Genomic DNA, 23,844 nt, shown 5'->3' with positions numbered 1-23,844 from the left:
TCCACAGTTAACGCCTGAGAAACATGGTTCAGAAAAATGTGAGTGCACCACTTTATGGAGTTTCTGCTTTATGCTTCCCTGGCTATATAAACCTTACACAACAAGGTATGTTTCTCCTTTTCTCTTGGAAGTTTGTTTCCTTCATGTCAGAGTGGATTTTTATGGTCTCCTGCAATTGCCACCTTTGTAATCCTGGCGTTGCAGTTACTAGGAGGCACATGATATTGGAAGAATTCATGGCAGATTGCTGCCAAAAAACTCTGCATTTGCAGAAGAAGCTTTTTTTGCCCTTTGCTTCTCCTTCTTTTCCTACTGACCAGTGTTAGCACCAAGCAGTTTGCATAAGCTTCCTAAGAGACAGTGCACAGTTTTAAACTAGCTCTCATTAACAGCTACGAACAGACCCTTTTTATTAACCATTTAGTTTTTGATTAATCATAGTAAATGTGTGTTTTCTTTTCATATAAAAAGCATGAGTAACCGTCGAGCTGACTGGAACCTTTCCAGGGATGTCACTCTGGACTCTGCATAATGAAATTTTATTTTTCCATTGAGATCATTAATCCTACTTACCAATGATCACCTTATTCTTCAACCAGTTTAAACTGTTAGAAAAAACAATCCTAGCATCTTCTTGAATTTGGCCAAAGAATAAAAGGAATAGCTGATTAACTGCTCTTTAATCAGCTAGTTACAGCAGAAACATAATTGTTTCTCTAATTCTCCTTGTTTCTTTAGTAAAATTTGAGTTGCTACTTCAATACCATGCAGATATTTAAAAATGGTCCATTGCAATACAATATAGAAACTATATGCCCTGAACATGAAAGCAAACAATGAAGTTCTGACCTCTCCATTTGAAAACCTGATGTCTAATTTTGTTTCCCCATATGTTCCTTCATTGTTAAACAAAGGTCAGTGTCCCATTTAAAAAAAAAATTCTCGCTAATTTATTGAAAATCTGTTACATAAAATCAAGTTATAACAATCAAAGGTTTGGAATATAATAAATGTAGAGGATCACCACTTTTGGGAGACTAAAATATATCCTTTATGAAACCAATATATACTTCTATTTAGTCTCTGTACTCAGAATATCTTTGATTTCTACTGTGTCTGCCAACTGCTGCTTTTTTATTTCAAGACATTCTATCAATCAAAAACTAATAGGCCAAAGAAGTTTATTAGATTAAGTGGAAGGATTTTTATATTCATGGCATACTTAGAAAATAGAATCAATCTTTAAATATCTTGCCACTTTCCATCTGGGCATTATTCCAGCAATTTAAATGGCTAAATATATGAGAGTATTCCAGATTAAATGGTAGCTCTCAATGTCTTTTTATAAATGGTATGGCCCATAAAGAACTGAATTTGTTGTGGTGGTTAACGATATCTGCATTTTGTTTACCGAAGTGTACTGAATATTAGGGCAGTATAACACAACTGTATTTGCGAGCATCTGTCCCTGGAAAAAATCCTGCGACTAGAAGGAGCACTTCTACTGCAGATCAAGTAAGCTGTCAGAAGCAGCGTCTTTAAAGTATGCAAAGCCAGCTTTTTTCCTTTTTTTTTTTTTTTTTGCATGATGAAAAATTATGACTGAGTAACTTTTCACAAAAGATCAAATCAAAAGGAAAACCAACATATCTTAGAAGTGGAAAGTTAGGGCACAAGAAGGGAGGGAAAAACAAAAGAGTAAGAAACAAATAAACCAGAATGACTAGAACAAGAAAATTACATGTTGCTTTGTTTGCCTTTTTTTTTTTTCATTTGATTTATTGCTGCTGTCACCTTTCTTGAATGCTTGTTTCCATTGGAGTCTGCAGTGTGGTCCTGACAGTTCTTCTGGCAGTTGACAGTTCTGACAGGATGGATTTGCCCTCCTTTCAAGCCAAAAGGGGTAAGTGGGAGGACTTGGTGCTCTTCATTGCTGCAATAATGCCATCCTGCTGGGACCTCCCTGCTGTTCCTTCGAGTAGCATTATCTTCTTGGCAAGAAGATGTGTTCTCAGTTGTTCTTTAATTTTCTTATTCATCCTTTCTGTGTGCAAGAGACTAAGAAAAAGTTCATAAGGAGCTGGAGTTCTTCACCGAGCCACCTAAATGTTTAGTGGGCACAATGACTGTATTAGTCATATGTGGCAACACTGCAACTGAATTTTGCGGATCACCTCAACCAAATGCCAACAAACCTGTACTGTGTAGCAAAGCAGAAGGCTTACTTGATTTCACATATGTCACAGAAAATGGTGCTGGAAATATTGAGCTACTTAAGCACTTCTTGTATTGTTCTCCATAACTCTCTACCTTTGAGGCCAACCTGATTTCTTTGTTATACAGGCTGGGAAAAGGAGAATTATAATAGGCGAACAAATTGAGAAAGTTTAATACTTATAATACTAAAAATCCTTTTCTAATACATTTAATTTGTGATATCTTTGGCCTTGTGAGTGCAAAAGCAAGATAATTGGGTGAGTTGGGGTCATCATTCTCAACAGTATAGAAAACCTATTTCTGACAATACAAGAACTCAAGGTCTAGGGCAACAGAAATATAAAGCAGGTTTCATTACCTACTTCTGGCCTAAGCAGATGCATAGGTTAAGGTTGTCTTGAATGTAACAGCAAGAGTGAGTAACAGCAAGAATATATAGTATTTAAACGTCTCTCAGTTCATATCACCAAGTTCCTCTGAATATAACTAGCATCACTTCATCTGACTTCCTTGTTATACCTCATGTATATATATATTTAAAGCCATAAAAATACTACAGCTTTTGAGTATAGCATCTATCAGCTGAGCTGTTATAAATGTCTCCATGTTTATCTTTGCACAGGTTTGTGTTTATCTCTGCACAGGTTTGTGTTTATGTTTGCTGGTTGAGAGAGAAAATTTTTTAACTTAAGACCCGTCAGTTAACAAGAGCTACCTTCCCAAGGTGTGATAGTTTGACTGCTTTAACTAAGTCCCTTAGTTCATACCACTTCTGATGCAACTAAGATGAAAAATGACCAATGAGAAAAATCAAACTTGGAGGAGGGGAAACGTCACAGTATGTCTCTACAATAACTTAAAACTGATCTTTGTGTTTCTGAATCTCAGTATTCTCTGCTGTGAGAAAAATTTCTGTCTGTAAAGCCAGAAATTATTCTCTCTCTCTCTAGTTTTGAATTATACAGGGGCAGCTATCAGTTTCCTAGCTGTTGATTTTGCCTGAAACCAAAAAACCTCTACTTTTTAGTAAACAGAGTGGAAACTCTCAGGTGATGAAAAGATTTATATAAATGCTTGTAAGGAAGACAACAGTGCAATTCCTTACTTGTTGATTGAACAATTTAGAAAGTAGTGAACAAAACAGGATACAGAAAAGAAGAGAGGTCCATGTGGTTAATTTATACTGGAGAACTGGATTTCTTCTGCCACAGAGTTCCTATGTGATGTTAGAGGAGTCAGTTAAGACAAACTTTAGGGACTGACACTGTGTATTTCTTGTTTTCTAAGTGAATCCTTGGGGTTTGATTTGCAGAATATTGAGCACTTACAGCTTTACTAACTTGGCTTTGAACATATATGAAAGGCTGTGTATTAAGCATTGTGAAAATGAGCTTCCATGAGTTTCCTAGCAAGTGCCCAAATTAGTTAATACCTTTGATCTTAATCTCACTGTGCCTCTGTTCTGCATAAAGTAGGTATAATAATACCCTCTCATCTCACAGCGATGTTGTGAATATAAATGTAGTAATGTTTGTGAAGCACTTAGACACTGTAGTGATGAGCATCATAGAAAATTGTATTTTCAGCTCAGATTTTCAATAATGTATCATAAGAAAATTGTGGGGGCACAAAATGTGGAAAGAGTGAAGTTTTGAATTTGGTAAATAAGTAATATCCGTGAATTAAATTAACTTATGAAAAGAAACTCCTGTTCAAACTATAGCACATGACTCTGTCATTAAAAGGTTGCACCATGATGCATATATAGAAAGGGGTTGAACTAATGCTGTTAGTATTTATGATCACAGTACAGTTCTTTTGATGTATACTTCCTATGTTATTAATACATATAGCAAAATTTCCGAGTGTGAAGGATTTATAGCATAAAACTCAGATCTTGGCTTGTAGTTCTGCTTAAAGGTAGGGGCAATGTGATTGGTCAAAGGCTCAAAGATACAAAGTGTGAAAGGTATGAGGGGTACAGAAGGATGTACACTTCTCAGATAATTGTGTAATGTTAAATCTTGGCTTGCTGAAATGAATGAGAATCTTGCTGTAAGTTTCATCATAGCAGGAATTTCATTCAATGTGCTTTATAAAAATAACTCTATACTGAATAAGAGAAATTTTTATGTAGGAAAATAAAATACCACCCGTCTGCTGGCTTTGTAAAGTTACATTTTAATATATGCCATATTTGTTTAGAAGGAGAATTTGGGGGAAAAAATTTTTGCTAGAAATGGTTAGTGTCCCATTTTGAATGAGGTCCCAATAACTAACTTATTTAACTGATATCCCCTTTTTAACTCTTTATTTACTTCTTTTTATGTGAAGCAAATTATGAAATCTCCAAATCTTCGGAAAGTAACAGGAAGTTTTTGAATTTTCATTACCAAAAGCAAATCAGAGAAATGAGAACAAAAATAAAATCAATTTATTTTTATAATTCAGTTAAGCTACAATTGATTCTATACTAAAAACTAATCAGTATACTATAATTGAAGAGATATTTTTGGACCAACGTACCAGCTGGTATCACAGATGGTACAGATGGCATAAGGCTCTTTAATGGGATAAAGATAATGTGTTGGCACAAAGATAGTTGAGTATATGAACATGTGATTTTTCTTTCCCATTATAAACTGTCTAATCAGTGAAGTTTTAATTGATACACAATTGATACATTTGTATTCCACAAATCTGGGTAAATACTAAGATCAATCCTTTGCAGTCAGTGACATTAGTATAACCTTACTTTGTTCTGGAGAATCTCATATGCCATAGTAGGCAACAACTCATGAAACCTTGTAGTTTAAAAGAAAGAATTGCAAGGCAAGTTTGATATTATTTAAATGGTCTACCTGACATCTTTAAAGGAATAGAGAAATTTATGGAAACAGCTGAATCCCTCAGAAAAGTTTTATTCTCATGAGCTTTGATATTGGTGTACATATGGCAAAATGTATTGGTAATGAACAATCTGGATGATAAGTGATCAGGAAATCATTCTAATTATCTTCTCTGAAGATCCACAGTGTGGCTGGATATTTTTTTGCCTTAGTGTTCACCGGCAAGTACTCAAGCCACACCGCCCAAGTCGCAGAAGGCAAAGGCAGGGACTGGGAGAATGAAGAACCACCCACTGTAGGAGAAGATCAGGTTCGAGACCATCTAAGGAACCTGAAGGGGCACAAGTCCATGGGACCTGATGAGATGCATGTGGGTCCTGAGGGAACTGGCAGATGAAATTGCTTAAGCCACTATCCATCATATTTGAGAAGTCGTGGCAGTCTGGTGAAGTTCCCGCTGACTGGAAAAGGGGAAACATAACCCCCATTTTTAAAAAGGGAAAAAAGGAAGACCTGGCAAACTACAGGCCAGTCAGTCTCACCTTTGTGCCTGGGAAGATCATGGAGAAGATTCTCCTGGAAACTATGCCAGTTTCCTCCTGGAAAATAAGGAGGTGATTGGTGACAGCCAACATGGCTTCACTAAGGGCAAATCGTGCCTGACAAATTTGGTGGCCTTCTATGACGAGGTTACAGTGTTGGTGGATAAGGGAAGAGTAAGTGATGTCACCTACCTGGACTTGTGCAAAGCATTTGACACTGTCCCAGATGGCATCCTTCTCTCTAACCTGGAGAGGTATGGATTTGATGGATGGACCACTCGGTGGATAAGGAATTGGCTGGATGGTCACACTCAAAGAGTTGAGGTCAACGGCTCGATGTCCAAGTAGAGACCAGTGACGAGTGGCATTCCTCAGGGGTCAGTTTGTTGGTGACATGGATGTTGGGATTGAGTGCACCCTCAGCAAGTTTATCGATGACACCAAGCTCTGCGGTGCGGCCGACACGCTGGAGGGAAGGGATGCCATCCAGAGGGACCTGGACAGGCTTGAGAGGTGGGCCCGTGCGAACCTCATGAAGTTCAACAAGGCCAAGTGCAAGGTCCTGCACATGGTTCGGGGCAATCCCAAGCACAAATACAGGCTGAGTGGAGAATGGATTGAGAGCAGCCCTGAGGAGAAGGACCTGGGGGTGTTGGCTGATGAGAAGCTCAACATGACCTGGCAATGTGCACTCGCAGCCCAGAAAGCCAACCGTATCCTGGGCTGCATCAAAAGACGTGTGACCAGCCGATGGAGGGAGGTGATTCTCCCCCTCTACTCCACTCTGGTGAGAACCCACCTGGAGTATCGCATTCAGCGCTGGGGCCCCCAACATAAGAAGGACATGGATCTGTTGGAGCGAGTCCAGAGGAGGACCATGAAGATGATCACAGGGCTAGAGCACCTCTCCTATGAAGACAGGCTGAGAGAGTTGGGATTATTCAGCCTGGAGAAGAGAAGGCTCCAGGGAGACCTTATAGCAGCCTCCCAGTACTTGAAGGGGGCCTGCAAGAAATCTGGAAAGGGACTTTTTACAAGGGCATGTAGTGATAGGACAAGGGGTAATGGCTTTAAACTGAAAGAGGGTAGATTTAGATTAGATATAAGGAAGAAGTTCTTCACTACAAGGGTGGTGAGGCACTGGAACAGGTTGTCCAGAGAAGTTGTGGATGCCCCATCCCTGGAAGTATTCAAGACCAGGTTGGGTAGGGCTTTGAGCAACCTGGTCTAGTGGAAGGAGTCCCTGCCCATGGCAGGGGGGTTGGAACTAGATGATCTTTAAGGTCCCTTCCAACCCAAACCATTCTATGATTCTATGATTCTTGACAGTAGTAGAAGGGCCTCACTGGATAGTGTGGGTTTTACTGGACTTAATTTCTTTTCTTACATATGATAGCCTATAAAGTACTGTTGAGTTCAAAAGATTTTTACTTTTTATTTTGTCACTTTATTTTGTGTACATTGCACGAGACATAAGAACTATCTACAGTGTATCCTATAGACTGGATATCTGTAGTTGTGCTTTCAGTCATGAAGCTGGCAAGACATTACTAGATTAGGTTTTTCCCTGGTGCCTGAAATAAACCTATCTGCCACTGAAAAAAGTTGCCAGTGGGCACTTTGCTGAATGTCTAGCCAATTGCATCCAGATTCCATATTCTTCGATATTCAAAAGAGCTCTGTTCATCATAAATGGACTGTTGTATCCTTTCAGGTTAGACAAAACCTCCAAAAGTATCTAAGCTTTTGTTCGACACACCTAGATTGCTAAGCATATTTAATAGAATGTTATACCCAAAGACTCATTACTCCAGCATTTACAGCCATTTCCATATCATACAGAAATGATGATCCTAATACCTAAAGGTGTTAGGATTTGTTTAGTGATGGAAACCTTGATTTGGAATTAATTTCACACAGATCCTGAGCCTGGTGATTGTTAGGACATATTGAAACAAAGCTAGCAGAAACTATTTGGTTGGGATAACAAGTCAGTGCATTCAGTCACCAATCCAGAAGAAAAACTGTATAGCTTAATGCCCCAAGGGAAAACTTGTGAAGGAAGACAATACCTCAGGACAGAGCAAATCCTGCTGATTTTCTGATCAGGAGCTGCAACATTCCTCTGAATGGCCATGACTGGAGGCATATCCAAAACGTGCCCTTCTCACAAGTTCTTAAAAGTTGCAGTGGAAAAGGGGAATTGTCTTGCTTTTTTCCTCTAGAGTGAATTATTCATTATTTTCTTTGTGTGTGACTCTCCCACTTCTAATTTGAAATTCTGTATTCTTTAAGGCTGAGGTAGTCATATGGTCCTCGTATAAGTATCAAGGAGATAGGATTCATTGTTGCCCTTGTTAATGCCATTGTGCTTTTATCATTGGATGTAAATGTGTATAAAGACAGTATCTAAACTCTGTCCTGCATCCTAGCTTAGAGATCTTTGACTTTATGCACTGAAGTAAACCCTTTAACATTAGACAGAGGAGATTATACCTACCTGGGAATGCCAAACCATCAGTTCTTTATCTAGAAGTTGACAGAATCCAATAAATGAGCTCATAAATCACAAAAAGCAAATGGCTTAGGAGAAACAAGTGAGTATGTCCTACAGAAGGCAGTGGAGCATGTGTATTGTACAACAGGAATCCAGATTTCTCATACGGTTAGGATATGTAAATGATGTTTTTCAAAATGTTAGGATATCAGATCTTTATTGAAAATACTGTTCCAGTCACATGTAGCTAGCGTGTCTGTTCTGTTTCCCCTCATTTTATGAGAAATACTTTTTTCCATATTCAAACATATTAGGAAATGAAATATGATTAAATACTAAGTTGCAAGAACTGCTATTATAGTTCTGTGTATAGGGTGAGGGATAAAAACCTACTTTCATTTGTGTTTCAGAAATGTGTTTATACGTCCTAGAAATAACCTTTTTGCAAGTTAGCTTTAAACATGTCTTGTGAAACAAAGCCTGGTTTTGCTACCATGTCTTTTTCCACAGTTAGTTGTAAGGGCCTTGGCAATGACAGGCTTTAATGGGAGTTACCCACTGAACCACTATTGTCTAGTGTGTCCCAGTGTGTCCACCCCCACAGGACATGTTTCAGTAATAGCATCAGTGTTTCTGTTTTTTTCTTTAGGAGCAAGATCCTGCTGACTCTACTGTTTGTATAGGGACTGAAGTGCTTTGACATAGGCCAAAACTATACTGGCACTTGTTTCAGAAAGAAACCTTTGTTAGAGTTTGAAGTTCTTGCCTTTTTGTGAATTAAAATCTGATTCCTATGTTTTTTGTATTATTAAAAATAGGGTTATGTTTAATGTATTAGGTAATAAGTCAACATTATCGTTTGCAAAACCAGGGAAGGAGGAATTTGGTGTAAGAGTAAAGATAACATGCAATTATTGTACCACTTGTCTTTTAACTTTCACTGGGGTGCTGTAGATTCAAAGTCGGTAAAATTTCTCCATTTCATTCATAGGAAATGAAAGATTAACCTGAACCTTTTATTAGTCTTCTTGTCTGTTTTCTATTTTTTTTTAGTCTATTTTCTTTCTCTGCTCAGAAACTACAGGTTATGATCTCATCTTTGAAAAGAGTTCAGAAGAGCCTTCCTTCAGTATCAGAAACCCCATTGATCCATTTTTGATCAGACCTTTGAAATGCCAGCTGTTTTATATTCCAGGCTTGTAATTTTTTAATAATGATAATAATCATCATCATCATCTTCATCATCTTTGGCTTATTAAATGTCTCAGAATAAATTATCATAAACTTTCTGGTTTTGTATAGCTGGTGTTACATAAATGATTTCAACTTGTATGAACCTCTTTCACAATTATGAGAGATACTACAATTCAGTGAGAGGTTGATTTTTAAACAGCAATTAAATTCTTAGTTTCCAGGTCAGTTTTTCAGATAAACATATGTCTTGCTTCTTCTCCATGCAGTATCTATACTGACTGTTAAAAACATCCTACAGTTGTGCTTTCTCTGGCTGTCAGATTTTGAATGCATAATATACAGTTTACTTTACACCAGGATTGGAGATTCTGAAGATTTGGGAACTGCAGATCAAATTGATGCAAGGCTTTGTCCTCTGAGCCACTGGTCCATACAACAGACTTGCGTGCAGTTGCTGAAGGAGTTGTCTTCTCCATCAGATCTCAAACTGAGTTGTTAACTTTTTGTTTACAGTAACCAGCAGGGTACCATAGTCCTGTTTCTAAGTGCAAGATATATATGGGATTTTTTTGAGCAATTCCCAAGCTAAATTCCAAACTTAGTTTTTGCATCCTACTTACTCATAGTTTTTAGGTTTGATCTTCCTCAACTCGAACTGAACTAGAAATAAAATTGAAAACTTACTGAATTTTAACGTAACAGGGATATATATCAGTGTGTTTCAGTAGCTCATAAAATAATTTGAAGTTAACTATACAATATGGCATCTGTTGTCAGAGCAGAAGGTCTGATTGTTAGCTGCGTTTCACTGCATTATGCTCTTGGAGAGGTGCATGGAAATGATTTATTCTTTTTGCTCAACGTCAGTTACAGAAATATCCTTAACCTTTCCTGGAGGAATGCAGATACCTTTGCTCTTGCCTCTCATTGGTGCATAGCAGAGACGGAGCTCAGTTTTTTGTTGCCTTTCACTTTTCGTAGTAAGATGCACTTCTACAAATTGAGTAAAAATCTGCCAAATGAGAAATAACACTTAAAACCCTATTTATGCCAGAAATAAGTTACTTCACTAAGGATAAGGCTGTGGGGAAATGGACCTTCTGCATTTCATAGACATTGAATCCATCAGCGTTTCTAAACACCTAGCATTGCTCTATGGGATCCTCTGGGTGAATTTTTTAATGATTTTTTAGTTATCTTAATTTCATCCTCACTGTTCTCAAGTTCCAGGTGAGAAGTTGGCTATCTTTATTTTTCATTGATTTAATAAATGCTGTCATTTTAGACAATTTCTAGTCGTCTTTTCAAGTAAAAAATTTGTAATCAAAATACTGTAAGAATTCTTAAGTTCCTTTATTTATAATTATTCCATATGAGGCAGTCGTTGCTAGAGGCGAAAAATGCCCACTGACATGGGTAAGATAATGAGAAATTTCCCCAGGTAATATTTTAGAATCATTATCATGTACTATTTTAGTAAATGAAGTGTCAAAAGCATGTAATAAAGCAGTCATATTTGAATTAATTACCTAAGTTAAAGGTATCAGATCATCATATTTTGGAAAGGTTCAATGATTCCACTTCAGTTTTTTTTTATTGTATAGTACAAATATTCTTTCAAATATGCTATACTTTCTGCTGTGAGGACTGATTTACAACGCAGTAGTTGATTTTAAACTATGAAAATATGTTGAAAAGTGAATTTAAGTTTCTGAAGCTGTAATAAGTAATTAATTTCTTTTTACGTACAAGTATATGTTCTGATGTATGTAAGGTAAAATATTCACTGAATATAAATTACCCTGAGACATGTAATCTGAGGACATAATTTCTTCTTTCACCCATCAGCTTAGGAGCAACATTTTTTTAGAGAAATGTGGGTCGAACCACAGAGATATATGTATATATATTAGTTATTTATCTGCTTGATCATCGCCATAGGACATACTAGGAATCCAGCTGTTTTTCTGGACAGTGATGTACTATGCAGAGATACCACAGCTGAGCTAACTCTGCAGTGGGAAATAATATGCAAGCGCTAGTGCAGGACTTTCACTAGGCTAATTAGCCGACTAAGCAATGCTAACTATAGCAGGCATTATGCCACATAAGCAGAGCTGTGCTACTTCTGAGACACAGCTACTGCCTATACACAATGCTATTTTAGGGAATTGTGAACTCCTCACCACTTATTCAGAGCTAGCCGCATGCATCTAGCTCCCCCCTGGAGTGGGGAGGGAAGAAGGCTGCTTCAAGCAACAGAAAAACTTAAAGGAGAGAGAAATGGCATTGAGTTTCTTTCATCTATGGGCTGGGTCTCCTGGAGGGATATACAGAGTCTCAGGCTCATCACTGCTGAGATCTGCCTCAGTGGCAGATCTGCCAGGCTGCCACTTGCTCAGTGAGTGTGAGCAAGCCATTTTCTTTCTTGTCATCTCTAAAACTGGGTAGCTCCCTACAGCTTTGGAAAGAAGACGCCACAACTGTCCAAGAAAATCTCAATTTTTTCATATAATTAGCATTACTGAGACATTAGTAGCAACTTTGCTAGTGCCTGTGAGTGGACATCTGCAAACAGCCAGCTATTAGTTTTGATGGTTGTTCCAAAACTACTGGAAAAGCATGGTTTGAGATTGAGAGAACTGCTTAATGCACCCCAAAGATAAATGGTTTTTTTCAGGTTTGAACTGCTAGGAAAACTGATGTTTGGTACAAAATGTGAGTTAAAAAGAAAAGCGCTTTAAATAGAGTAACTTCGGTTGTTCTCACTCTTTACAGTGAGAAAACTTGACTGATAGAGCCACAAAATCTTTCAGTTGAACCAAATCATAATTTTTTGGTGAAAAAAGTTCTTGATGAAATTTTTTTTCCAGCTATGTGAGTCAGTTTCTCAAATAGAGAAAAATGTTCTTAGAAGTTGTTTTGGAGCAGTTGTAATGAGTAGTGGTGGGAGTACCGAAACTGCAGCTATTCAGGGTAAGCCATGCTCAGAAGATATAATTAAAAATATTTCTCCTTTGTACTGAAGTCTATCATGATGTTAATGCCTCCCTTAACGAATTAGATACATATTGCTTTTTCCATACCTTTTTTTACTGAGTTGTAGTTCATTTGTCATCTTCAGAAAAACCCTGGCATGATTTCCAGCTGGTCAAAGACTTTGGGAAGAAATTAATGGATGGAAATTATGATTATTTACTCTGCTTTTCTTTTTACAGCAGCACCACCACAGCGCATATATTCAAAGCACCATGAAATCAGCAAGTAGTAGTAGTATATACAATATATAGAGAAGGTTATTCGCTTGGGAAAAAATCATTCTGCAAACTAAAAATGCAACAAGAAACATTCTGATAGTGCCATTTGGCCTACAACAACTCTCAAGTCATGACAGGAGGTCCCGCCATCTCAAAAGCTCTCCACGTCATTTGGGTCAGGCTCCCTGTCTATCTTGGGTGATGTCAGTAAGTGGTGTCCTCCATGGCTCCAATGTCATCATGTCCCACAGAAAACAATCTGTTTATCTCTTACCAACAGCTCTAGGATGATAAATGGAGGTTTTTGTGGAAATCTTGCACATGCTCGTTCTGAGCAAGGATGGATTCGTCGCCTGTTTGGTAAAGGAGAGTCTCTTCAACTCTGAAAATGCGGTAAGAATTGGCCCCTCTGAAATATTCCCCTTCAGGAATATCAACTTCTTTTCACTGTTTGAAGCTGAGTCATCATGCATTTTCTGGATGAGGAATGAGCACATAGACTTTTTAGGAGACAGTCTTGTTTAACCATTCTTTGTTATTGGTAATAAATTCCACCTTGCATTGTTCATGAAGTGATTGATTTAAGAATCAATCAGATGTTCCACCAGGTTGTGTCTTTTCAGAGCACTTCATGGACTAGCATAATCTTACTCTGAGACATCAGATTCTTTATCATAAACATCCTGTATATCTTGGCATCATATTAGTGAGAATCTTCTGCTATCTGGTTTCACAAAAGGATAAAGACAAAAGTAGGCATGAATGAAAAGACCCTTTCTTTAAGCTAAAAGGAGACACCATTCCTTGTATCAAAATGAAAGGTAGTCTAAATATCCCATGTAATTCTAGTTTTATCATATGAAAGAGAAGAAAAAGAGGAACTTTTTTTTCCTGCTTCTGGAAGCATCAACTGCTTGGAAGCTACACTGGGTGAGGGAGTGCTCAGACTATACCTAATGGATACAACCTTTTTTTTTTTTCCAATTGAGGAAAATGGAAAGAAGCCTATATAATGGACAGGGATGACTGCTTTTAGTTGGTTTCTTCTTTTGTGCCATTTTGCAGTCCCATTGGCATGAAAAGGATTGGGCTTCTACGATTGATGTTGGTCATAATAAAGTGAAAATAATTTTATTTTCTTTGAGTCTTTTTTAGTTGGGACTGTCTTAAGACTTGAATAGTTTGAACTTCGCTTGTTTAGCAACTGAAATTCAAAGTGAATATTAAAATATTTAAGTATATCTTTTATTTCACAGCCTTGGCTTTTTTACATGAATTACTGTGGAAAAATGACCCAAGGAAAATGTCTATTAGAGAACTTTTCTACTTTAGAACTGAAATTATGTAATACCTACAAAAATGCTATCTTTAGATTGATACAATGGGACAGGTCAAGCAATGTTCAAAGGCTTAGTATTCTGTTTATCAACAATAGATACCAAACATTCCATTCCTCAGAACCAGAAGCTTTATTTTAATTCCTTTTATCTAGCTGGAGAAAGGTTAAAGGAAAAGATTAAGGTATTAAGATTTGTAAGAATTAAGAGATTCTCTAATTCCAAAGAAGCTTTATTTTTGGCTCAGCTGCATGATAGCACAAACCAACTTTTGTTCTGCTTTCAGCTGAGCTATTTATACTTTGTAATTCACTGAGGACAGTGCCTGAGGTTTTTATTATTTTCCCTCATGATTTTTTTTTTATTTATTTTGAAACAGCATTTGAGAATATTATTCAAACATTTATTTTATTTTGTGCTTGGAATGTTTTAAAATGCTCTCATTGCATGCTCATTCACACTAAGTGACAGTACGGTAAGTTTAATTCAGTGGAAGAAAATCCGTATCATACCAACTCAGAAAAGCAGGTGATATTTCTTGCAGCCTGAAGGAATGAGACTCGTCCCCTATTTCTCTTTTGGAAATGAAGTGAGGGAGCATGGCAGGTGGTAACAAAAAAGATAGCAACATAAACTTCCTCCCTGAAACAGGATTCTATAAAAATGCAGCAGAAACATGTCCAGTGAAAATGGTTAGCTCTGTGGAAAGCTTGCCTGGGAATCCCGACACGATCAAGTAGCTCTTCTACAACTGAGGATTGCTAAGAGATAATAGAGACTGGACCAGGTGCTGAACGGTGCGAACTTGTGTTGAATATTTCCAATTACTCCTCCTTTAGAGAGTTTAACTTTGCCACCAGTGAGAATTGTTCCATTAACTCCAGTGGTTTTTAGATCAATACAAGGCCAAGAAGAAAATCTATGAATTGAAAGGCAACAGATTAAGCACTGGAAAAAGACAGATTTGACATGGTACAGTTTTGTTGTTTTTTTTTTTTTTAATACAAGCCTGACTTGTGGGTTGGATTTTCTTATTATTTTTTGGTTTTGTTTTTATACAAGCCATAATTAATCCATGGAATTCCTTGCTGCAGGACAGAATTGGGGGCCATGGTCTTGGGCTGCTGATAGGTTAGAGTCCATGCCTATTCCCCTTTTGAAGCCAGGTGGAAAGTCTGAGAGGCTGTACATGTTGTGGCACACCAGTACTGCCGATTCATGCCCTGTAGCTTGGATCATGGAAGAGGTACCAGCTTGGACCCTGAGGCAAGGTGGAACAGACAGCAAAGTGTTAAGAACTGTCAGATGATTTGATGGGTTACTTGAGAAAGAGCAGGCTTTTAGGAGATAAAGTTATTTAATCAAGGGTTTGGGTTTGTTTTCTCTTGTTTCATGAGTTTATAATTTTCTTATGTGCTATTTAGGGTATTGGTCTGATGCAGACTTGAGAACAGCATGGGATCTTTCACAATCTAGTGATAAAGCCTATTCCGTTTGGGGAATGGTCCGTGTATTTTACTTCCTTATAACTCTGATTTCCTATTGATTTTTCATATTGGATTGCTTGTGGTTTAAGTAGAAGTTTCTCTGCTTCATTTTGAAACCTATTTAAGCCATGCTGTTAGCTAATATACCTGTTATATCCTTCCCCATTTCCTTGACATAAATTATACTTAGCAAGTTCATTCCAAACTGTTTATGTGCACTGAGCTATAAACTACAGTGCAGCAATTGGGTGTCAGAGAGAGACAAGTTTTCTAAAAAAGATGTTATGTTAACAAATATCTTGCATGCAGACATTCAAGCAAAGGTTGATGTAATACAAAGGAAATACAAACTCACTCAGTCCTTTTTCTTTGTTTTCCCTATCATGTATCTTCTGTAATTTGTTTTGTCTTTACCCTTGTCATGCAACTCCCCCCCACTAATAAATTTCTGTAACAAATTCTACCAAATAGTCTTAGCACTGGTCTTTCACCATCATAAGGTTTTGAATGTCCTCACTGGTGCAGTGAAGTATGATGATGCTGGAGGTAGAAATATTGATTTATATTTTTTATGGTTTTGTTGTATTACTCATTTTCCTTTAATATACATAGTATTATATTTGGGAATGTAATTAAAACCAACTGGTTTTAGCTATTCAGATATAAGCCTGGTAAGAAACAAATGAATTTAACTTGTTTCTACTCATACAAAAAGCATAATCTTATTTCAGAGGCATCATCTATTGTGGATACAATTGTAAGAAATAAGAAAATAGAGAAGCCATGCATTTTTTTTACCAGATTCTCAGCTTTTTATGATTTCAGTAGCTGGACCGCATCCAGCTGCAGCTCCTAATGCAGTTTATAAAATACCTAGAACTGAGCAAGTATGGTGTAGACTGATACAGGTGCAGGTACTGAAGGAAATGATCCATTTTAGGGGCTACAGGGAGCACACTGGAAGATGGGGCTGCAGCCTCACCACGCAGGGGGTGTTGTAGGAATTGGGTACAAACATCACTGGCAACGTATCAGGCAGGAACATTGACAGAAAAAGCAGCTTCACACAAATACCAAATGTTTATTGTAACCAACACGTAAGAGATGATTTTTAAAACTGGATAGAAAGATTCTGCAGGTAAGAGTTAGATAGTACATCCCATCCGCACAGAAACCAAGGAGTGTTTTACAGCTGCATCCAGGGAGGGTAACAGGCCACAGGTGTGCCCAATGCACCTGCTGGGGGGCAAGCCCTTCAATAGAAGTGACTTCACCTGAACTTTGCTAAGCTACTTGTGGCTAGTGGGACTCAGGATTAGGTTTTATGGCTGAATGAGCTTAGGGGAAAGTTGTGACTTGAAGGTTTATTCTAATAGAGAGTGCAGTGACGTGGGTATTATTTAAAAGCAATGCATTTCAACTGCCCTAGGAATCTAGAGGAGAGTTTGAGGCCAAAAAAAAGTGGCAGTCTCATCTTTGAGGGCTTTAATATACTTGCGGAAGCAGCCTTACAAATAGTGCTGTGGAAAGAGGATTTAAAGATAGAGCTGTCACGATTTTTTAGAAGCATCTGCTACAACAAGACTACAGAGTATACAAGAGTGGTGTGATTCAGCTAGAAACAAGGTGAACGGCTGTTTTGAGTGAATGATCCGGGAAGAGTTTTTTCCCAAGGCATCTAGGAGTGTTTTAATAGAGAAGAATAGAGTGAAAGGATGCGACTGAAGTAGGTAAGTCTTTGCTACAGCAATTTATACAGTTAAAGGGGTTAATCGTTCATCTTTTTAGTGCACAGAGAGCACGTTTAAATTTTATGTTAAACTGCATCGTCCGGTTGCAGTTTACACTTATTGTAACAGACTAGAAGCTGATCTGTGTTGAGCTATCACCACCTAGTGGTAAAATAGAAATGATAGAAAGTAAGAGAAACATGGAAACTTACAAGTATTTTTTTTTAGCTGTTGTGCTTTTGCAGAGCGTTGTGGAAAAGGTAGGAGCAATAGGAATGATGAACTTTGTAAGAAACGAAAATTAATAAATCCAGTAGTAATCCATTACTAGCTTCATCTTTTGATGGCTCTTCTTTCTGTATTGTGTGATAACTTGTTAGGGACTAGTTACATATTTAATAATTTCTCTCTTAAAAATATTGCTTGTAGAGTAATTAGCTAGTGCACAGGTTTTCTGTTCTTGCCTCTGTGTGATTGATTGTAAATGGAGCTTTGATGTTTAAAAGAGGGTGAGGTTTCTTGTATTATGTAATGAGAAGTTTTAAATGGAGCTAACTACATTTTATATCTACTCTGTTCTGACTTGTTTGAATATACAAATACTTTGCCTCATATATATGTATTTCATATACTATGTTTTTAATAAAAACACTTTCACTTTTTTAAAATAAAAATCACTTTCAATAGTATGGACAGTAAACAATGTACTAGCTCATCAATGGAGGTAGGCTGGTAGTGGAGTCCTGGAATTTGACACCTTCTTGAATGTGTGTGTTTTGCCTGTGTAGTGAATTTTTCATTTCTATACCTTCTTAAGCAATCAATGTAGATTTCCCCCCTCCTCTGTGTTCAACTGGGGTAGAGACTGAGGCTCACGCTTCCCTTAAATCACCTATTGGGGCTTGGCTTTTCTCAGTCCTCTGATGTGAATAGTTACCTTCATTAATGCTATCTAAAACTGTCGTTTTCATTATTTCTTGCTTGTGATAACTGTAGGGGGAAAAAAAAAAGGAAGATCTGTCTAGAAGAACTGAGCTTGTTTAGCCTAGAGAAGCTGGGGATGGGGTGGGGAGAGATAATGTGACACTGCCTCTGAATGCCTTGTAAGGGTAACATGGAAGAAGCTATTGAGCTGAAAAGCAAAGTTACCCAAGAATAATCTAGCTGTCAATAAATCCAGGTTTCTGATCATTAGAGACAGTGTCTGAAGTGGGCATCTAACTAGTGACAGGGCAAGAAGGATGATTACTTTAGAGGTGGTTTGGTATGTTCATGGAAGAAATAGGACATGATTTTCTGTTTTAGTAGGTAGGTGCTAGAATCAGTGATGCTGGGAACTCTTCTCTGAACACTTGTCCTGAAACATGGACACAATGTGGTTGTGTTTTGGAAATTTTTGAACGTATGTTCATCTATTACTTTCTGTACTTCTCCTACATAGAGAGGTGTATATCCGGAGAGCTTTCATGTCTCTGTTTTAATCTGTGTCTACGCAGTCTAGGCTAAATTAACATGCTTCAAAGCCATGTCATTGAGCCGCAAGCCACTATAGCTACATAGGTCAGATGTCTCAATATGGCACAGTATAAAGCTATTGGGTAAGTCTTACAAGGTACTAGACTACGCCAAGCCAACATGCCTAAAAAGTAAGCAAGATAAAACCCCTTGCACTTCAGAACCCAGAAGTTGCCTTCTCCAGCACTTATTGAACTGATCCAAGCACCAGTTGACAACTTTTCTATGCTTATATCCACCCTGTTTGTCTTCACTGTCCCTCAAATGGTGTGCATGGTGTCTTTTTGGAAGGGCTTCTGCTTCTTTGTGGTGCCTGCCGAAACATGAACAACTTATCTTCCGTTTCTGTAAGCTATGACTGTTTCTGAAAAAAAAGTTATGCTTTCTTTTACTATCTTAATTACTGGGATAGTTGCTGTGAATCAGACGGGAATATGATCTCTGATCTCTTTTTATAGGTTCTTTTAGAAAAATAGTAATGGTGCTAAAAGTTATTAGTTGCTTCAAACTTGTTTATGTTTTTAGAATATAACTGCTTTACAAAACTTTGTATCTGTTATCTTTGTTTAGTCTTGTGGTGTTTTGTTATATAAATATGAAATTGCCTAATAAGAAACGTAAGGAAGAACATATTTTTGTCCCACAAGTGTACAGACTGAGTGCACAAAAATTATGTGCTGTACCTCAGATTAAATAGCAACTTTATTTGTTGAAGTAGAAATAGTTAGTTGTCATCTCTTTGACAAATGTGAACATAATTTTATGTTCCACTCATAGAAGCTGTTTTCTTTGACCAGAAATGGTTCTGTGTGTTGGAATGTGTTTTGCTGCCTTGTTAGACAATGCATTTTGGCTATGTTTTCAGGGAAGGTCCTTTTCTGACTCTTTGCTCTGAATTTTAGACTTATCACTAATGTGAATAGATCTGTGGCTCCTTTGTTGGACACCTCTTAAAATTTTCAGTATGAAACACTTGAGATTCCTTCTTTAAATAAAAATCTTGTTTGTTTTAATGAGGAAGACAAATACCAATTTTTTTTTTAACTTTAAAATTATCAGTATTCTTCAGGTGATGGTTTCATCAAATCTAGTAGTGTTTTGGAAAAGTAAAAAAAGAGAAGATAAAAGCTGTACTATGTTTGAAATTATTTCTGCTGAACATCTAATGAGATTTTTTTTTTTCAACCGAAATCAAGTTGTATGCTACTAGCTTAGGCAAAATGACATGATGTGATCTAGCTTTATCTCTGCCCTTCTCACTTACATTTTTTTTTCTTGTACTGATTACTAATTACTAGTATCTTTTCTGAAGAGATTGTAATATGTTTTAAATGATACATTGTTCTTAAATGTCTTAGTATATTGAATTAATTATGATACTCTCCATCTTTTAAGAGTTTTAGCTGCTGTCATGTTATGAAGTGGGAATTTGAAGAATTAGCAAAACGTTTTTTAGCACTTTACTATGCACATGGGCCTATGTGTCTTGCCCTGGTAGGTGCTTCTAATGATATCAGTGCATTATGCTGCTGTTCCTCTCTAACTGGACTATTGTGTTGATATGCTAAGTCAGCAGGTAGCAGATGAAGGCAAGAGAAGCTGGTGTCTGCTGGAGGCAGCAGTGATGGCCTGGCATCATACAAAAGGCAGGAAAAGGGACTTTTTTTTTTTTTTTTTTTCCCTCTTTTCTCCCCAAGTCCTTATTTCTGGAAGAGTTTTGACTGTCATTTGCATCCAGATAGTGGTAATGTTGCATTACAGCTTAGGCTTCTTGATACTACAGGTTCTCCTTTATTCATCTTGAATGCGTCCTTTTTCTATTTTTTCCATGTTCCTTTAACTAAAGTAATAGAAGATAAGTGTAACTAACAGCTGTATTCCACCATGTTTGCCACAACTTATATATATAGTCTCCTAATCTCTCTCTCTTCTCTTCTGTGATGCCTCTCAAGGCTTTGGGGAAGATATGGTTGTTTGTTCGTAAATCTGCCCCAGTAACTTCCAACAGAGAGCAAAGTGGGGTAGTTTTATTGATATCTCCTGGGCCCCATTTGCTTGATGGCACTGATGACAGTGAAAAGGTACCTGATGGAATGATAGAAGGATCTGTGAAGTAGAAGGGCTTCCCTCCATCACATCTGAGTGATGTCCTTCACAAATGGTAAACTGTAAGAAGTTAAGCAGGCTGCATATGATAATGTCCACTACAACTGTAAATTGTATTGTGCCCCGTTCTTGGTCAAAGTTGCACCCACTTGCATGCTGTCAAATTGACATCAGTCAGGGAGGTCTGGCTGCTGGACATTATGGGTCCTAAGGGAGAAAGCTTAACAGTTGTATTTCTACTAGACTGCAAGCATTCAGTGAAAGGACTGAAGTGGTTTAAAGGATGAGAATGAATGACTAAAACAGAATCCCATGACTTAACTGGTAATTCTCAGAAATATTTTTTTTAAATAATAGATTTGTTTACAGGAACATACTTTCTCAAAACGGATGTGACCAAGTAAATGTTCTTTGCTCTAGAAACAAAGCACAAATTTAGGTCAGCATACAATAAATGAAAGCCCTTTAGGTGGCACCCCCTAGCACTGCGTACCACTGGTAAACTCTACTTCTATCTGAAGTTGCTATAATTTCATCTGATGTGTCGAGTAAAAATTTGTCTGTAAAGGTAACTGTCTGGCCTACTGCTCTCATTTTTTGACACTCTTAGTGATTATATGAGTTTTCACAACAAATGTTGGCTATGTGGCCTACCCAAGGCTGTGTGAGAGGCCAGATCCAAGCTGTGGGAATCTCTGAGACTGCTAAAACAAATCTAGCCTTTGCCTAGAAGGTGTTGTGTTCTCTCCAATGCTTTTTATTTCTAGTGTTGCTGAACTGTTATGAGGGAGAGGAAAACCCAGTCTACTCTATTGGCTTGCTCTCTAAAGAGAGAGAAGGTGCGTTTTTTTTTTAAACTGAATCAAAATTGTGAGTGCAAAGCAGTTAAAACCTTTTTTTTTTTTTTAATAGCATGGAAGTACTTCACGCTTATTGACAGAACAGGGTTTGTGGTATCAAGTTGAGACATTTTGTTTTTTTATCTGTTGAGCCCAAACCTAATCTGATTTTTGTCCAGACAATGCCTTATTATTGAAAGATGCTTGGCACTTTGAGACACTATCCATGAGAAACTATTCCTGCAGTTTTATTTGACTTTACTACCGATTTCCCCCTCTCCAACCATCCCTAGCCTTTGGGGCAAGGTTTTCTGAGGCCAGCAGGGTCTGAGAGTGGTACTTGTGTGACTGGTGGAAGGGTAGAATATCTCTTGAAAAGGTTAAGGATTAAAAGTGAGAAAGAAGCATTTTCAGAGTCTTTCAGAACAAAGAGAGTGGTATTCTACCCAACCCAAAATGTTCTGCATTGTTGACCATGCACAAGGCTTATCTTGGAGCTCTTGATGCTTTCAGCACTGAAGTTTTGCTCCTCAAGGAGCTGATTATTTTAATACATCTCTGTCTGTCAGGTGTCACATTTTCCTGAAAAGAAAGCTGAGATTTCTTACAGCTTAGATAGTGGTCGTAATGGAGAGATTGTTGGGATGGATATCTTGGGCCAGTGAATGTTTAGAGCGACACTTCTCTTTGAAAGACAAAATGTTGTTGGGAAAATGTCTGAACCAGGAATGTACACAGTCATCCTCTTTTAGGCTCTGTTGACCAGATTCCATCCAGAGTTGGGGTAACTAAATAACTTGAGAACACTTGGGACCTAACAGCATGTGCCTTTATAGGTGCATAGTTCTGATATACAACCTTCATATATTTAAAACAAACCTCCATTAAAGCCCACAAAATATGGTAGTCTGCAGGAACAGCCTATACATATATGTGTGTGCAAAAAGATTGAATAAATTGCATTGATTAAAAGCCTACTGTTAATTTTCTGATAAGCAAAATGAATAATATAATGGGGCTTTTGGTAATATATGATAATAATGCACCTGTCTGCTGAGGATTATGGAGAATAATTTATACTAAAATGTGAAAGTCCAGCATAATCTGTCAGCCTGGAATATTTGACAGATTTGCAGTTTTCACCTTAGATAGCAATGGAAAAAGATAATATTAGTCAAAGGTTAAACACAGTAGCATAAGCTTTCAATTAAAAAGAATGTTTAAGGAATGCCTCTTTCTGTTGGATTTTCAGTATTGTTTAATTAAGTGGGGGAGGGCAGTTGATAGGTATTGTTCCAGAAAGTTTCAGTATAGAATGGGAAACTGAGGCTGTTCTCTGCTGTTTCAGAATGACAGATCTCAATCCTTTTAGGAAACATAAATGTAAACAAAGTGGCAACAACATCTGATCTAACCCAACAGACCTCTTTGCATCATTTTATTCTGTGATCAGGTAGACATCTTAGGGTTTTTATTTATTATTATTTTGCCTAACTAAGAGTATTTAAGATGTCTCTGAAAGACTTCTACTAAAGGAATCTACCTGAATTTCCTTGGCCATCCAAGGAAACTAATGGTTACTTTTCCTGGAGTATCTTAAAACTGTCAAAACTATATCTGAGTAGGAAATAACTTTGAAATGGGATTTAATGTAGTAAAATTGCATCTAGATATTCACTTGAAACAGTTTTACATCAATTATATACCAGTGTAACTGAAAATGTGCCTGACCTTTAAAGTGAAAAAATGTTTGAGGCTTCTTTCCCAGAAGAAAGCTGTGGATAAAATCACATTCTTGACTCCTGTGCATGGAACTGAAGGAGGACTGTATCTCTACAGTTTTGTAGTTGTCCATAGTTCTATATGGACATATTATTATCTATATTAAATTAAATTGCATCCCTAAGTTTGCAATTTTACATACCACCTCATTTGCTTCTATGTAGCCATATATTGCCTTAATCATTGCCATAGCAAGAAAAATGAAAATGTTCTGTATATCCAGTAGGATAGCTTCCCCAGGCAGCTTATGCTGCGTTTAATTAAAGAAACAACAATACACCTCTAGTAAGTCTGAGATAATTACAGTAAACTAAAGCTGCTGCATAGTATTTTTGTTACTTGCATTTTGTTGCATTCCACTGGTGACTGACCTCTACATTCTTTTATTTTCTAGGTTTGTATGGAGACCTTAATGTTATTCTTCATACAGCACATATCATGCAAATGCTGCATTTTTATATTATCCTTCCTGCCTCTGTGAGTGGATTAAAA

The 23,844-nt window shown here is 37.4% G+C and overlaps 1 protein-coding gene across 4 annotated transcripts in view; it reads left to right on the top strand.

The window, feature by feature from the left end:
• Positions 1-23,844, top strand: part of KCNIP4 (potassium voltage-gated channel interacting protein 4) — a 472,927-nt gene that overhangs the window by 52,627 nt on the left and 396,456 nt on the right. The window contains exon 1 of one of the 4 annotated variants that reach the window (XM_075148845.1): positions 1,829-1,903. The exons of the other annotated variants lie outside the window; for them this stretch is intronic. Within the exon in view, the coding sequence (XP_075004946.1) occupies positions 1,873-1,903 (31 nt within the window). The 5' untranslated portion in view covers positions 1,829-1,872. Of the gene's footprint in view, positions 1-1,828; positions 1,904-23,844 lie in introns of those variants that run through there. 4 annotated transcript variants of the gene reach the window in all.

Source organism: Calonectris borealis, chromosome 4, assembly GCF_964195595.1.
Source record: "Calonectris borealis chromosome 4, bCalBor7.hap1.2, whole genome shotgun sequence".
NCBI lineage: Eukaryota > Metazoa > Chordata > Aves > Procellariiformes > Procellariidae > Calonectris > Calonectris borealis.
The sequence above is the reverse complement of the archived record's forward strand: the minus strand, read 5'-3'. Positions and strand labels throughout refer to the sequence as shown.